Source organism: Medicago truncatula, chromosome 6, assembly GCF_003473485.1.
Source record: "Medicago truncatula cultivar Jemalong A17 chromosome 6, MtrunA17r5.0-ANR, whole genome shotgun sequence".
NCBI lineage: Eukaryota > Viridiplantae > Streptophyta > Magnoliopsida > Fabales > Fabaceae > Medicago > Medicago truncatula.
Window position 1 is genome coordinate 20,184,062 of NC_053047.1, and position 16,323 is coordinate 20,200,384.

The 16,323-nt window shown below is 35.0% G+C and overlaps 1 protein-coding gene across 1 annotated transcript; it reads left to right on the forward strand.

Annotated features, from left to right (window-relative positions):
• The first annotated feature begins 474 nt into the window (after nt 1–474).
• LOC25496517 (cation/H(+) antiporter 8) lies at nt 475–4,559 on the forward strand. The gene is made up of 4 exons (XM_013596896.2): nt 475–571; nt 808–875; nt 1,045–2,073; nt 2,932–4,559. Exons 1-4 carry the CDS (start codon nt 475–477, stop codon nt 4,054–4,056), a joined length of 2,319 nt encoding a protein of 772 aa, XP_013452350.1. The 3' UTR covers nt 4,057–4,559.
• The last annotated feature ends 11,764 nt before the right edge of the window (nt 4,560–16,323 follow it).

Consider the following 16,323-nt stretch of genomic DNA (forward strand, 5'->3'; position numbering starts at 1 on the left):
AATATAGTTTTTGAATTTGTGTTGCTAACAAATTTATTTATTTGTGATGTGTTGTGTTTGATCATTGAAATTATGCATACTTATTTTTTTCATTAAAAAAGCATTTGATTAGTTTACCTGTATTTATCTATATTTAGACCTTTGCAAAATAAATATATACAGCAAAATCCACAACACAATTTCATATATTATTAGAAAGGAAACTTTATGCAGCAGAATAGAGTTACCTATTAGTTGTCTATGACTACTATTTGCTGGAGATTAACATGTCTAACGAAAAAACAAAACAAATGTTCTATCACAAATTACTTGCATTTTGAACTTTCTTTGCAATAATGAATTTTCCTTTCCTTTTGCTTCTTTCTCTTGTTAATTAAGAGAAGAACATTAATAAAAGGAACACAATCAACATATATAGTTTTGATATAGCATGTCTTCCGAACAAGATGAGATACCTATTAACTCTTATAAAACATGCATAAACCTGCCGCTGCGGGTAGATTCGCTGGAACCGTCGCATGGACCGATGGATTCAGGCGTGATTTTTGTAAATTCTTTGCCGGTGTTGCAGGTGCAAATGTGTATAATCTTCTTTGGAACTTTTTTGTTTAAATGTATATTCCGTCGTTTTGGAATCCCCAGGTTTACTTCTATGAGCATTGTAAGTCCAATTATGTTCCTGTATTGCCATTGTAGTTATTGTTTTTGTTTTTCTGTTTATTTGTTGATATATATGTTATAGCATGTTACATTTTTCTTCTTGGAAGAGATAACAAGTTGTTACTATTCGTAATGACTAATATGCAGCACCGACAATTAATATTGAAGATATGATTGGTGTCCGATATATGTCTGTTGTAGGAACGACACATCAGGTTGAAGGTGTGTCTGGTGTTTAGCATGTGTCAGTATCGGACACCAACACATGTAATCCAATCACTTCTATTTTGTAATATTATTACAAGCGTTTATATTTGTCCGTGTTTGGTGTCTGTGTCAGCGCTTCATAGATCACTAATATATGTTAGTTGTTGTTTTGTGTAGGTTGGCCTAATCATAGCAGCTACCTTCAATAAAATTTGGAAATTATGGATGAAAAGGTTGTTCTTCTATGATTCACAGGAAAGTCTAGGGCTTCTTGCTTTATTTGGTTACATGCTCTTCCTATTCTACATTGGTGTCAAAACAGATATGAGTGTAGTCCACAAAACTAGAAGTGGTACCACCATCATAGGCTGTAGTGCTATAGTGGTTCCTTTTCTATGTGGCATTGCGGTTCTAATGTTCATCTCGCAAAGATTCATACACCCCGGGCGAACGAAGATATTTACAATTATCATTGGATTGTTCTGTATGACTCCTTTCCCTGTCATTTCCTCAACATTAAGTGATCTCAAGATCTTGAATTCCGAATTGGGTCGAATCGGCCAATCAGCATCATTAGTCAGTGAAATTTTCAGTGTATTCATAGCATCGTTAATGACGTTTGAGAAATTATACGCGGAGCGTGGTTTAGCAGATGCTTTGCTTTGCATTGCGTCCGCTATCTTCTTTATACTATTGGTTATATTCATTATTCGACCAGCGATGTTTTGGATTATAAAAGAGACGCCGGAAGGTTCTCATGTGAATGATAACTATGTTTATAGTGCACTCATATTTGCTTTGTTATCATCCTATGCTTCATATAAATTTGGATTCTTTAGTCTCTTTGGACCTTTTGTGTTGGGTTTGGCTATTCCAGAAGGACCTCCATTAGGCACAGCTATTATAAAAAAAATTGATACTTTTGTTAATGAGATTTTGATGCCATTGTTTGTGACTACAAGTGTTATGAGGGTAGATTTCAAAGAGTTGTTGAGATGGAGAAATGAAAATGATGGAAGTATTGATGATTTTATGGTGCAAACTTTGGTTCTTATTGTAGTGATTTTTGTTACCAAATTTATTGCTTGCATGATAGTTCCTTTACGCAGTAAGATGCCATTGAAGGATGCTGTGTCTCTAGCTTTGATTATGAGTTCCAAAGGCGTTGTCGAGATTTCTGCTTTCGCTGTGGTTAGAGACTCCCATGTAAGCATTTTATTTCATATCATCTTAATGTTAATTCAATTCATAATTATTTAGTAATTTTCTATATTTTACTTGAGTGAAAAAAAAAATGAGACACATGATGTCAAACTCAATATTTCTCATTTCATACTATTCGTTAAATTTATGATAATATTTCAGTTTTTCATATAAGCAAAAAAGTACGTGCATTTGGTTTAAATTTCGACTAGATACAAGTAGCTTTTTGCTTATATAAAAATATTTAGTACTATTGGGCCTTTGGCCCTCTTTTTTACAAAAAAAAAATGTAGTACTATTGGCACGATCCTCATGAGAACTTGAGAAGTGAGATGAAAATCGAGAAAAATGATTAGGGTAAATGTGACGATAAAATTTATAGAATGTAAAGTTTTTTCTAGAGTGGGGAAGTCTCTCATACAATCTATTGTGAGTGAACCAGTGTTTAAGTATCGCTCAAACCTCTAGCTGTGATTTATGCTGCTTACCTTAATTAGAATATCATAGTCTTAACTCACTTGGGTTGCCCTAATGGTATTGTCTTCAATGGCTTGGGACACGGGAGTGTGCTCCTCCTCGAGATCTCAGGTTCGATTCTCTCCTATGAGTGGGCTAATTTAGTTTCTAAAAGAATATCACAGTCTTACTCATCGTGACGACTGAAAGGATGACTCAATCAGTGTCGGTTTGTTAAAAAACAACGAAACAAATATAAATTCTTCAAAACTCAACTGGTATTTCTTTTCTCATGTTTTTGTTGATTCAATACCGATAAGATCACAAACTCAACAGTAAGCTATTTTCAAGCATCGATTTTAAGAATTTTTTATACTTATATTTGCTTTAATTATGTGAATGCAGGAGCTACCAGATAACGTCTTTGCTTTATTGATGATGTCCATCATAGTAAACTTTACATTGATTCCAATGCTGTTGGGTTATATCTATGATCCAGCAAAGAAATATACAGGTTACACAAAGAGAAACATAGCAGATCTCAAAAGTAACTCGGAACTTCGAGTTTTAGCATGTATTCATAGAACAGACAACATTCCAGCAACAATAAATCTTCTAGAAGCAACATATCCAACAAAAGACGAACCACTATTCACTTACGCACTTCAACTCATTGAACTAATAGGAAGAGCTTCACCAATCTTCATTTGTCACCAACTTCAAAAAAAGAAGAAATCAAATTCAAACATATCAATGGCTGAGAAGCTTTTAGAATCATTTCAAAGTTTCGAAAGAGAGTTCAATGATTGTTTAGTTGTCAACACATTCACGGCGATATCACCGGCAGAAATGATGTATGATGATATTTGTACATTAGCACTTGACAAGTTTACATCACTTATTATCCTTCCTTTTCATCGGAAATGGTCGAGCGATGGTAACTCAATCGAGTTAGAAGACGAGTCGTTAAGGGACTTGAATTTTAGGGTTATGGAAAGAGCACCATGTTCTGTTGGTATTTTAATTGAAAGAGCACAAATGACACATATTTTCTCACCAGAAACACCTTATAATGTGTGTTTGATGTTTATAGGTGGGAAAGATGATAGAGAAGCACTTTTTTTCACAAAGAGAATGACTAAGAATCCACATGTTAAACTAACTATTGTTAGGTTCTTGGCTTTTCATGTTGATGAATCAAAGGATTATTGGGAGGGTTTACTTGAAAATGAATTGTTGAGTGAAATTAAGACAAATAATAAAGTTGGTGATGTAAGTGTTAAATATGTTGAAGAAACTGTGAAAGATGGACCTGAAACAGCATTGATTATTAGGTCTTTGGTAACTGAATTTGATTTGATAATTGTTGGGAGACAAGCTGGGATTGAAACTCCTCAAACTTGTGGATTGTTGCAATGGAGTGAGTATCCTGAACTTGGTGTTTTAGGAGATCTGTTGGCTTCAACTGATGCTGCTGATAAAGCTTCTGTTTTTGTCATACAACAACAAAAAACAGCTATGGATGTTTAAAAATTTGGGTTTGTTTGGTGCATGGTTGCAATCCTCATCTTACAGACTAGTTTTATAAAGATTAATTTGATCTAATAGTCACCATTATTTGAGCCGCAGCGTAAAGTTTTGTGAGTGTAATATGATTGTGATTGAAGTCGTATCAACCACATTTGACGATGGTTCTATGCAATATCAAGGATTACGATACAGAAATCAAAAGGATGTACAAAAAATGCAAGTTTTTAATCATTGGGTGTACAAAAAATGTTTTAGAAGAATGTACATATAATAGAAAAATAGGGTGATAATTTGTATCTTTTATTTTATAAATTCAATTAAATTGTTTTCTTTGTGTTTTTAATCATAGGGTGTACAAAAAATGTTTTAGAAGAATGTACATATAATAGAAGAATTTATCAAGTTTTGTTTGTGTTTTTTCCTGATTTTGTCGTCTGTGTGCGGCGTTGTGTTGTTTGTCGTCTTGTGCGAAATTGTTTGATTTTGTGTCATGTTGTGGTGATCGTTTGCTCTATATTGAAAGACCGGCTTCAGCCACTTACATATTCAATCAATGATTTGACTGTTTTGCATACTCTATGAATTTGAATGAATGAATATCGTTTTGTTTTTGTAAAAAAAAAAAAAAAAAAAATTAAATTTGAAGAATTCATATAAAAGGATTTTTGAATTTTTTTAAATTTAGAGGATTTTGTATTACGAGAAAAAATATATTATCCAAAGTCCTACTCCCTCTCAATACCCTCCAAACTCACAAGCAAAGCCTTAAACAAGTGGTCAGGAGTTCCATCCTAAACTCTAGTGTATGGAGAAAAATTGTTAGGAGAAAAGAACTCACCTTGTGTTCTACAACGGTTTTTTGATAGAGTAGTCACTAATAAGTAACAATGAGAGTAGACCATTTCGTTTTTATAAAATGATAAATCATTTTGTGGAGAAAGACAGGTGGAATGCAACATGTGAAATATTTACTATTTAATATTTTACTGGCCCTCCCCTCAAAAAATTATTTTACTAATCCTAATCACATATGGCTGACTATAAATTTATTTGTGGAAATAATAAATTGTTTAGAAGATTATCAAATAGTGACGGATACCCCGACTTTCTAGCTCAGTTGGTAGGACAATGCATTATTATATGCAGAGGTTGGGGTTCGAACCCCGACACCCCACTTATTCACCTTATAAGGTGAATTCTAGCCACTAGTCTACCTGACAAAAAAAAAAAAAAAAAAGATTTTCAAAGATTTGTATAAATAAAAATGTACATGGCAGAATTATAAAAATGTATGGGGTATCAAATTTTAGTCTGGCATTTTTCTTCTTAATTTATAATTTAAACTCATAAATTCACATTTTGTAGCTTTTACCCAAATAAGCACATTAGCTTTTATAGTTCATATAATCAATACAACCGCAAAGCATTCCTTCAAAAAAAAAAAAAAAAACCGCAAAGCATATTACGATGAGAGTACAGAGAGAGAGGTCATGAGAGTCACGGCCAACCGCGCCGGAGTAACTCGCTGGCGGAGAGGAACATTGGGGGGATAGGGGTCCAGCCAGGGTGGAAGAAATTGGGGGATCGGGGAAATTGGTCCGTGGTTAGGTCAAGGAAGAGGAAAGCGACGCAATGGCAGCGGGACGACAGGACATATCAAGAGATTCAGAACGACTCGACGACACAGGTAATGGGCTGGAAGTTTGACATAGCAGGGATGACTCTAGGGTTTATTAACGGTCTTCACAAGGTTTGGCAGATGCGATTCCTTCTACAGGTGGTACAGGAAAGTGCGTTTCTACTCATGCGCGTTTGTACGTGAATGGCATGGCTTCTGAGCTCGACATTTATGATTAGAATGGACTAGACATATCAGTTTATGGATGGAAGGTTTCTTTCAACTTCACCAACACACTGGAATGCATTCCCGTTTTTCATCTCAGACAACAATTCGAAGTGTGCGGAATATTAACGGATGTGTTCATTGCAAGAAAAAGGAATGCACGAGGACAGGTTTATGGTTTTGCTCGCTTTACGAACGTCAAAAATCCATATAAGTTATGTAATGTTCTCAACAATGTCTGGTTTGGTTATCTTAAGGGTTTCTAAGTCAGTAGGGTGTAAAGATGTTGGCGTAGTAAGGAGGAAGGAGGTGGAGAGCGGTACTGGTGAGGGAGAAAAGAATGTGAGAAAGCGTGAGGGAGCTGCGACGGTTGTAAGGGGAAGAAGCGGGGAGGGAGAAAAAGTGCGAGGTTCAGGAAAGGCGTGGTGAGGGATAACGGTGATAGTGGGGCTGAGAAGGAGGTTCTGATGGGGGTATGATGGGCAGCAGACACGGTTATTGAAGGAGGGTGCCGGAGGGATGGCAGTTCCAAAGAACAAGGAAGTCGTCGTCCTTACTATTGCTGACGACGGGAAGGTTATTAAATCCGTCGATTTGGATGAGGATTTGGAACAACCTGAGAACTTTGTACTGACTGGTTCAGAGGGCAATTTGATTAATAAGGGGGTGATTGAGTACCAGTTTGCTGAAGAAGACAGAGATTGGGCCGGTTCAGGTTTGGTGGCAACGGTTAGCACGAGGAAACGTTGGTATCAATACAACGTGTGGAGGATGCGGGGTTTGATACTGTTGAAGTGATTCCAATGGGAGGATGCGGGGTTTGATACGTTGCCGTGATAATGGTGATGTTTTACAAGTTTTTAATGATGCTGCTGATTTTTTTGGATTGTTTCTTACCGATGTGCATAAATGGACGTCGAAAGAAGTTTGGTATGAACGTGGTGCTTGGGTACGAATCTATGGTACGCCGGTACATGCTTGGAACATAAATTTTTTCAAGCTATGTGTTTCTAAGTGTGGAAGGTTTGTGCGGGAGGATGAGTGTACTTTGGAAAGAGGTAGAATTGATTTTGCACGAATTCTTATTTCTACGTATTCTTTGGAGGTGTTGAACAAAATGATGGTGCTGATGGTTGACGGTTGCAATTACAATATTAAGTTGGTTGAGGAATGTGGATGTAATCTCGGTGAATACACTTTTTTGATAGAGGAAGTCGTCGAACATTGAGTACAAAACATCGACGAAGTGAAGAAGTTGAGAGGCAAGGAGATACCTCTTGTGAAAATCGTTTGGGGAGGAGCGACTGGTGAAAGTTTAACGTGGGAGTTGGAAAGTAAGATGCTGGAGTCTTATCCAGAGTTGATTGCATGAGGTACATTTTCGAGGACGACAATTTTATAAGTTGGGGAGAGTTGTAACACCCTATTTATCTATTTAATTATTTTATTGGGTTTAGGGTCTAATTATATGATTTAATTGATTATGTGGTATGTTGTTATTTTGTTAAATGACTTTATTTTATTATTTAATAGTATATAATTAAAAATAGAATAATTAGGCTTGAGGGGCTGAATTAGAATTTAGAGGAGTTTAGTGGAATTAAGTAGAATTAAGAGAATTGGTTAAGAAAATAAGAATAGGAAAACTAAGAGTCAGAGAGTTTTTCACGTAAAACAAGTTTTTGGGAGAAAAGGGAGAAATCAAGAGAAGAGAAAAGTCAGAGAAGAGAAAGCTTGTAGAACCTTGTAATCAACCAATCTAAGGTAAGGGTGGAATTAACTTTGTCTAATATTAGGTTGTATAATTCTGATATTGAGTTTAGCATGTTGTTGTTTGGGAATTAGGTTTTGAAGTCGTAATTGGTTGTTAATAGAGTAGAAAATCCATTGAATTTGTGTACAATTGGTGTTCAGATCATAGGTTATTCATAGCGCAATGTTCCAATAAGTTTTGGGGTTTGGGTTGATGAAAATTGGGGTTTTTGATGAAAAACTGATATGTTCACGTAGTCTGATCAGACACAACTCGCCATGGTGAGTAGCCACATTCATTGCCAAGATAAGGAAATATTATTTCCTTAAACAATAAAGAACGCGCGTACAAGTAGGCATGAACCCAGGCACACTAAACCGTGCCAGGATGTTGGAGCATCGTACCCAACATTCTATAGAGATGCCTAAACACATGTTGGAACATTGGTTCCAACTTACACATCAAGGATATTTATTTTAGCAACAATGCAGCCAATACAAATACCCAACACAATTCAGAGCGGAAAGGGGTGAAAAATAGTGAAATATGAAGGATATGGTTCACAATTCGCGGCGCGTTTTTATGTCCAGAAACCACGGAACATTCTGCCATCAAAATCGCGGCACAGCTGAAAAATTGCGGCACGATTTTGACAGTATCAGGTCCAGAATCAGCTTTTCAAAAAGTGCGTCTTTCACCATTTCGCGTGTAAAATTCAAATTGTTAATCTACAAAAATTTCATGTTTCAACCATCCCAAAAATCATTTTCCAAAACCTCACATAATCACTTATTGGCAAAAACGCTTAAAGATCGACATTTCATAGGAAAAACTCGTTTTCTCCCAAACGACTCAACTAACACAACCATAACATGAAAACAGAAATTCTTCTAGGTTCAATTCATCCAACAACATCAAAAAATTAGTCAACAACCTCATGTAACAAAAATTCATTTTGGTCCTTCCCATGAACAACTTAACTAAAACTTCACCAATTCAAACTACAACTTCACAAAATGGAATACCCATGGTACAAATCAGCAACAACAACATATCTAATTCAACAACAATTTCTTTTAAACATGAATTCATCACAATCAACAACTTCTCTCTCTCTCTCTCTCCCTCCCTCCCCCGCTCTCTCCCTCTCTCCCTCCCTCCCTCCCTCCTTCTCTCTGTCTCTCTCTCTCTCTCCCTCCCTCTCTCCCTCTCGCTCTCTCTCTCTCTCTCTCTCTCTCTCTGCTCGCGACTAATTACTACTGTCATACCCCAATTTTTGACCTAAGGTCCCACTGACACACGTCGTTTAACCCTAATCAGTCTCTGTCTTTTCAGTGAAAAATTCGGCAGAGAGGTATTTTGAAATACCTCATTTTGATTCCAAATCGGGCCCTCTTCTCCCTTTATTTTATTTTTATCTAATTCCATCTTTTGCTTTTTAATTAATTTCAATTTTACTTTTTTTTTTTTTTTTTTATCATTTTAACTAGTCTTTATTTATTTATTTATTTTTTTAAATCATTTCTTTTTAGTCTTTATCTCTTTTTTTTATTTTACTTTTATTATTATTATTCTTGTCCATAAGTCCAAAAAAGCAGTCCCGATCCAAAAAAATCCAGTCTGTCACGCGTGCATTAGTTCCAATCCAGCAACAGCTCATCGGCAAGCAATTTTCCAGGAGTAGAATCACGCTCCTCTCATCCTAATCCAAGCACAAAATCCGCGTCCTCCAACAAACCCTAAAGTCTCAATCACACACTATAAATAACAACCTGCATAACACAAAGAAGGAGGCTGAAATTCATAAAGAAATCAAAAATTCCAAACGGCCGAAATTCAAAGCGCCGAAACCTGCAAAGAAACAACAACCAAAATTCACAGAAAACCATAACAAAATTTTCAACACTAGGAATCCAGCACCGTACAACAATTACTACGAACCAAAAAACCTGCAGCAGTCATCAACCGAACTGCATCTCAATCATCATCAACCTAATACACATAACCAAATCGGCCTCTAACCTAAACATCATCGCATACCACTGTTCAAACAAGGCTTTACAGGAATAGAGGGTGAGGAAATAAGCAAGAAACCAAAATAAAAATAAAAATAAGGCTTTACAGCGGTGGCACCGCCACCTACGACGGTCAGCCGCCGCTGCTGTCTTTCTCTCGCCGGAGAAGATGAAGATATATAGGAGAGAGAACATAGTAACTTTGTAAAAGAAGAGTGAAGAGCAAAATTTATGCTGAAAATGAACAAAAAGAACCCTACACAACCTATATATATGTCTTTTCGAACCGGTTCGGTTCACCTGGAACCGACCTAGGCTTGAACTGAACCGGTTTAAGCCCAACGCCCCATCTGTTCCCAGAAGCCCAGATCCATTTTAAATTTCTGCACCTCCTGAATGTTGTTGCCCCCCCCCCAACCTTATGTATATCTTTCATGCATTTTGTTTTTATTTTTTAGCATTGTAATTATTATTTTATACTCTCTCATGCATGTTTTATTTATGTCGTTTATCTTATAGTAAGGATATTAGAATGTAAATTAGGCTTTGATGTAAATAATTTGTTTTTTTCTTGTCATTTATTTTTCCGCAGACTTTAGAATGTACCATAGGCTTTTATGTAATAGTCGTAGGTGCATGTGTGCGTGTGTGTGTATCCCTCTTATCTGCTTTGTAGTTTAGGTCAAGGGTCCTTGTGATGGTCCAACGCCACCATGAGGTACCTACGTTTTTATTTTTATGCTCCGTTAGTTTAATTTTAATCCATTATTCAAAAACCAAAAAACATGCAAATAACAAAAATCACAAAAACATTTTTCATACCTTGATCCAAATCAAGTAATTGCCATTTTTTTATTTTCTTTCTTAACCAAACTTCCATCAATTTAACCATACTTTGAGTCTTTTTTCTTTTAATATAAAAAACACAAACAAATACTCATTTGCCACTTGGCTTTTCATTTTAAAATCTTTTTCAAAACTAAAAAAACACACAACCAATCAAACGTCAATTTATACCCCGAACTACGAGGTTTTGATCCCTCACGGGTACGTAGGCAAGGGACCTTGTCCTTCCAAACACTAAAAAATGTAGATAAATTAGGTCTCACTTTCTTTTTACTTTTAATCATCACTTTAATTTCCTTTTTAGCAAGCAAGTTATAAAACATTAAATTCCCGTAGAGTACTACGGACATAAAGGTGCTAATACCTTCCCTTTATGTAACTAACCCCGAACCCTAAATCTTTTCAAAATGGTGTAGTTTGAACTTTTTTTTTCTCTTTTCATAATAAAATTAAATGTTCAGTCGTGAAATAATTAGTGAGTCAAAAGCTAATCAAATAGCCTTGATCTCCGAAAAATGACGCGACAACTACACTAGTAACTTAGTAAAATAATGGTTCTCACTTGAAACACTAAAAATAATCCTCACCATGAAATTACTAAATTACCCTTACTTGCAAAATGACCAAAATACCCTTTACGCACTAAAACCCATTAAAATGCACTCAATGATAAATAATCACGGTCAAACACATATTAAAACAATTAAAAATAAATCTAGCGAAAATTGGGTTGTTACATTACAAAGCTAGGAAGGAAATCCACTAGTGTAGTCCTTATTCAATAACTCTCAGCAAAGTCCTTGCTTATACTATATGACCTAGGACCTACCCGTATAGACTTCAACCTATGAACTCCTAGATCTGAGATTCCATCTCACTATCCTAATGGTCAGTCACAGCCCATGTGACCTATCAGACCTAAACAAACAACAAAGTAGAAGTTACCTTCCAACACAAACAACTAACACATTGTTTCACAACTTCGGTGTAGTACAGAAGAGTATCAATACTCACACACTGTCCTAACAAGTATCATAAACAATACAAGAAAGAACACAAAGAAGATTCTAAACTTACATCACAAACGATACAAGAGCAGAATACATAAAGACTCAAAACCCTAAAAATCTAAACTTTTTAGTATGACGGCTTGAATGATCAATTAGGTCTTGGAGTCTTCCTTATATACTGAAGCGGCTTGGGCTAAATACTTAGTTGGGCTTCAGCACAAAGCAGATTGGTTCAGCTAATCTACAAAACATGAATCAGAAAAAAACTCGAAAGTCCTAAAAATTCGGAACATTTATAGGATCGTTCCAACCAATAATAAATATTTCCTAAAATATAAAATCTACTTTAGAAATGTTCCGCAGCTGATTCTTAGAAGATATGCGCGTTACTTGATCAATAAGATAAGGAAATAATGTTTCCTTAAACAATAAAGGGCGCGCGTACAAGTAGCATGAACCTAGGCTCATTGAACCGTGCCAGGATGTTGGAGCATCATACCCAACATCTTATAGAGATGCATAAACACATGCAGCCAATACAAATACCCAACACATTACAGAGCAAAAAGGGGTAAAAATAGTGAAATATGAAGGATATAGTTCACAAAAATCGTGTCACGTGTAACACCCCGTTTTCCCAACATAAAAATTTCGCATAAATAATCAGAGTTTTTCAACATAAACGGAATGTCACATTCTTTTCTTAAAATCATAAACTGAATAAATAACTATTTATCCTTTAAAATTCAAATACAAGATCTTTAATACTTCGCAGCGGAATTTATTTCAATAACTAAAACAGTCTTTGGCACGAAGGCCTCTTCATAAATGTCTCATAAAAATCCAATCTAAAAACATAGTCATAAATCTTCAAAAACAATACTAAGGAATAGAAAAGCAATAACAAAGTTCCCATCCCGTTACGTATCAGAGCACCTAAGACACATGAGAAGGAAAGCTCACACGACATCAACTATTCTTGGTTACCTGTTAGTTACCCATGGTGGGTAAACAGAAGGGGTGAGATTTCACAAACAATAATATCAAACATATAATTCATCAATTACATTTAACAACATAAGCATCATCAATCATATTTAATAACTCATAGACAACATCATGTAATCATCATAATATTCATCATAGATAATAATATATCATAATTCACTTCTTTAATAGTTCATATAAAGAATCACAGCTTTAAACAATTTCATGAATTAACAACTTAACAACTCGACAACTTGATAACTTGACAACTTGACAACTTAACCTCTTGACTATGTAACTTAATCTTCTAATCATGCATGTGGTACCAATCTTTGAGCGTAAATAGGCTCCAGGGCATCAAGCCCTCAACTTTATTTGAGCGTAAAAAGGCTCCCAGGGCATCAAGCCCTCAACTTAATTGAGCAAAGGCTCCAGGGCATCAAGCCCCCAACAATGAAATGCTAATGCATGGACTCGACCTCTTAACATCTTAAATCGACAAACTCTTGTATAATCTAATAATTTGGAACTTCATCATCTTAATCAACTTAGACCGACTCATGCAGCTTAGTTAAATAACAACATCAACACAGCAGTATACAAAAACAGCATGACATAATAATATCAAATGCAAGTCAACAACGTCTCAATTATTCACATATAATTCAAGTAATGCATATACAATTATATCACAATAGAACAACATCAAATAATAATCAACATCTTAAAACATCATATATACATATAACACTTCATCAATCATGGACAATATCGTATTCACAAACATATACATACATATATTAATTCATCAATCATAATCAATTATTCACTGTGACCTACGTTCAGTAATTTGACCATAACTCAAATTCTATAAATCCTTTTGAAGTCAAACCAACGGCATTAGAAAACTAACATTTATACCTACAACTTTCGTGTTTACACCTAAGACCAATTCTGTACCAATCAATACCAGTTTTTATTTCAAATTCGGACAAAGTTGTGCTGAAATTCATAAAAATTCACTGTGACCTACGTGCAGTAATTTGACCATAACTCATAAACCAAAAATCATTTTCAAGTCAAACCGACGCCACTGGAAAGCTAACACAATTATCTACAACTTTCATTTTTACACCAAAACCTAGTTCAAAACGGAAACGTGTGAAAAAGACGCAAGAACATGAAACAGAAGATGCTGTTACTGTGCAGCTCTCGGGAAAAACCAATTTTTCACCCAAAAATCCCAATTTTGACTTCCCAATGCCCAAATTTCATTCCAAAATTTGTCTAAACATTTATATAGATCAAAAGAGACTCAAAACCATATAAAACTTACTAAAAACATTATTTTAGAAAATCATCAATTAACCGCTTTTAACCCTAATTCCCAAACTCTCAAAAACTAAAACCTACAACATGTTAAATCCAATTTTCAGAATCAATGACTTAAGATTATTGAATGTTAGTCCCACCCTTACCTTATAGATGAAAATCGCAGCACTCCTAGGTCTTCCCCCTCCTCTCGGCTTTTTCTCCCTTTTCTCCAAAATTGATCGTACGTTATGTTTTTTCTAAACTAGGTTTCTCCTATTTATAACCCTTTTTCTATTTTATCTTATTTCTCTTTTTCCCTCAAAACTCTCTAAAATCTCATAACAAACTCTCAACTCAATCTTATTTCTATTTTCAAATCTTAATCTATTAAATAACAACATAAGCCACTTAATAAATCACATAATCAAATAAATATATTTTAAACTCTTCTTAATAAATTTTAGACTCAATTAAATAATTAAATAAATCTAATAATTCAAAGAGGGCGTTACATCACGATTTTAGAAATCGCGGCGCGTTTTTAAGTCCAGAAACCACTGGACATTCTGCCATCAAAATCGCGGTACGACTGCAACAATCACGGCATGATTTTGACAGTATCAGGTCCAGAATAAGCTTTTCAAAAAGTGCATTTTTCACCATTTCGCGCATAAAATTCAAATTGTTAACCCGTTTTCAATGTCGTTTTCGCCTACGCGCTCCTGACACTTAACTCTATCATAATCTACATAAAATTCAAGTTTCAAGCATCCCAAAATCATTTTCCAAAACCTCACATAATCGCTTATTTGCAAAAGCGCTTAAACACCGACTTCTCAAACGAAAATCCCGTTTTGTCACAATCGACTCGACTAACACAACCACCACATGAAAACAGAAATATCTAACTCATCCAACAACTTCAAAAGTTCATTCGACAACCTCATATATCAAAAGTTCATTTTAGTCCTCCACATGAACAACTCAACACATACTTCACCAATTCAAACAACAACTTCAGAAAATGGAATACCCATGGTACAAATCAACAACAACAACATATCCAATTCAACAACAACTTCATTTAAACATGAATTCAACCACAAATCAACAACAACATAGTACAATTCATCAATTTAAGCACAATTCACAATATACTCATTTATACATATCATGAACATGCAATTTTATCAACAACAATTCAATTATCATCAATTTTATATACTCAAACATATCATCATAACAAGAGCACAAATTTCAACAACTAACTGCAAAATAATCACTTTTTCAAATAAGCACATATGCATAGAATTAGGGAAGAAACTAAACTGAGAGATTATGAATGAAATCTAATCCCCTTACCTCAATAAGCAATAATCCTAGCAAAAGCTTCAATTTAGCTCCTAGAATCTCTATCACCTCTTGGTTCTTCAAGTTTTCTCTCTTCTAACCCTTTTTCTCCTCCTCTTGAACTTTCTCTCTCTACCTCTCTCAAAAATCTTATGAAATGAATGAATAATACTAGGTGACCTAATTTCCTCAAAGACTAAGGTTTAAATAGGCTCACCACTATTGGGCTTAACTCTTAATGCCTTAAAGGGCTCAACACACTCATTAACCAATTCATAATGTTTCTACCCACTTAACGGTAAAAATAATAATAACGATCACTCACCGGTTATAAATGAAATTCCTCACAAATTTCTTGGTCGCAAAATTTAGTGACGGAATTAGAGAGGAATTTTACATTTTCCCTCACTAATTTCCCTCTCTAATTTTTGTTTTTTTAGTAGTGAGTAACTTAGTAAAATAATAATTCACACTAAGCACTAAAAATAATTCTCATCATAAAATTACTAATTCACCCTTGCTAACCAAATGACCAAAATACCCTTCTAACACGAAAACTCATTAAAATACACATGGACAATTAATCACATACAAGCATAAATAAACACACATTGAAACAATTAAAATTAAACTTAGCAAAAATCGGGCTGTTACATAGGACGTTACAACAATTACTCAAAAACAAAGAGAAAAAGATTGAGACCCAGTTTGGTTCCGAAGATGGTGATCATGATGGATATGGGGATATAGGCACTGCTCATTTAGATGTTGGTGATTTCTTTGAATATCCAAAAGGATAAATTGATCACCTTATCGGAGATGGAAGCGTAAAAAAATAGTTCATTTTATTTTCATAATAATAAAGACTTGTGTCTAAGTTTTTTTAATTTCCGTTGTTATGAGTAATAAGGCTTAAACACATTTTTGGTCCCTTAATTTTGTCATCGTAGCAATTTTGGCACCCTAAAAAATAAAATGCAATTTTGACCCCATAATTTTGCCATGTTTAGGGAAATATGCTATTTTGACACATTATCTTTACAAAAAAGTTGCGACTATGACCCATTTTTGGGACACGTGGCGGCTTCTAAACATAGTTGGGAAAATTAGGGGGGCCAAAATTGCGTTGTTTTTGTTAGGGGGCAAAAA

Bases quoted from the DNA above. Each gene is read 5' to 3' on its own strand.
- LOC25496517 (XM_013596896.2), top strand. From the start codon at position 475: ATGCATAAACCTGCCGCTGCGGGTAGATTCGCTGGAACCGTCGCATGG. The intron at 572-807 runs GTGCAAATGTGT...ACTAATATGCAG, and splicing joins ATTCTTTGCCGGTGTTGCAG to CACCGACAATTAATATTGAA. The intron at 876-1,044 runs GTTGAAGGTGTG...TGTTTTGTGTAG, and splicing joins TTGTAGGAACGACACATCAG to GTTGGCCTAATCATAGCAGC.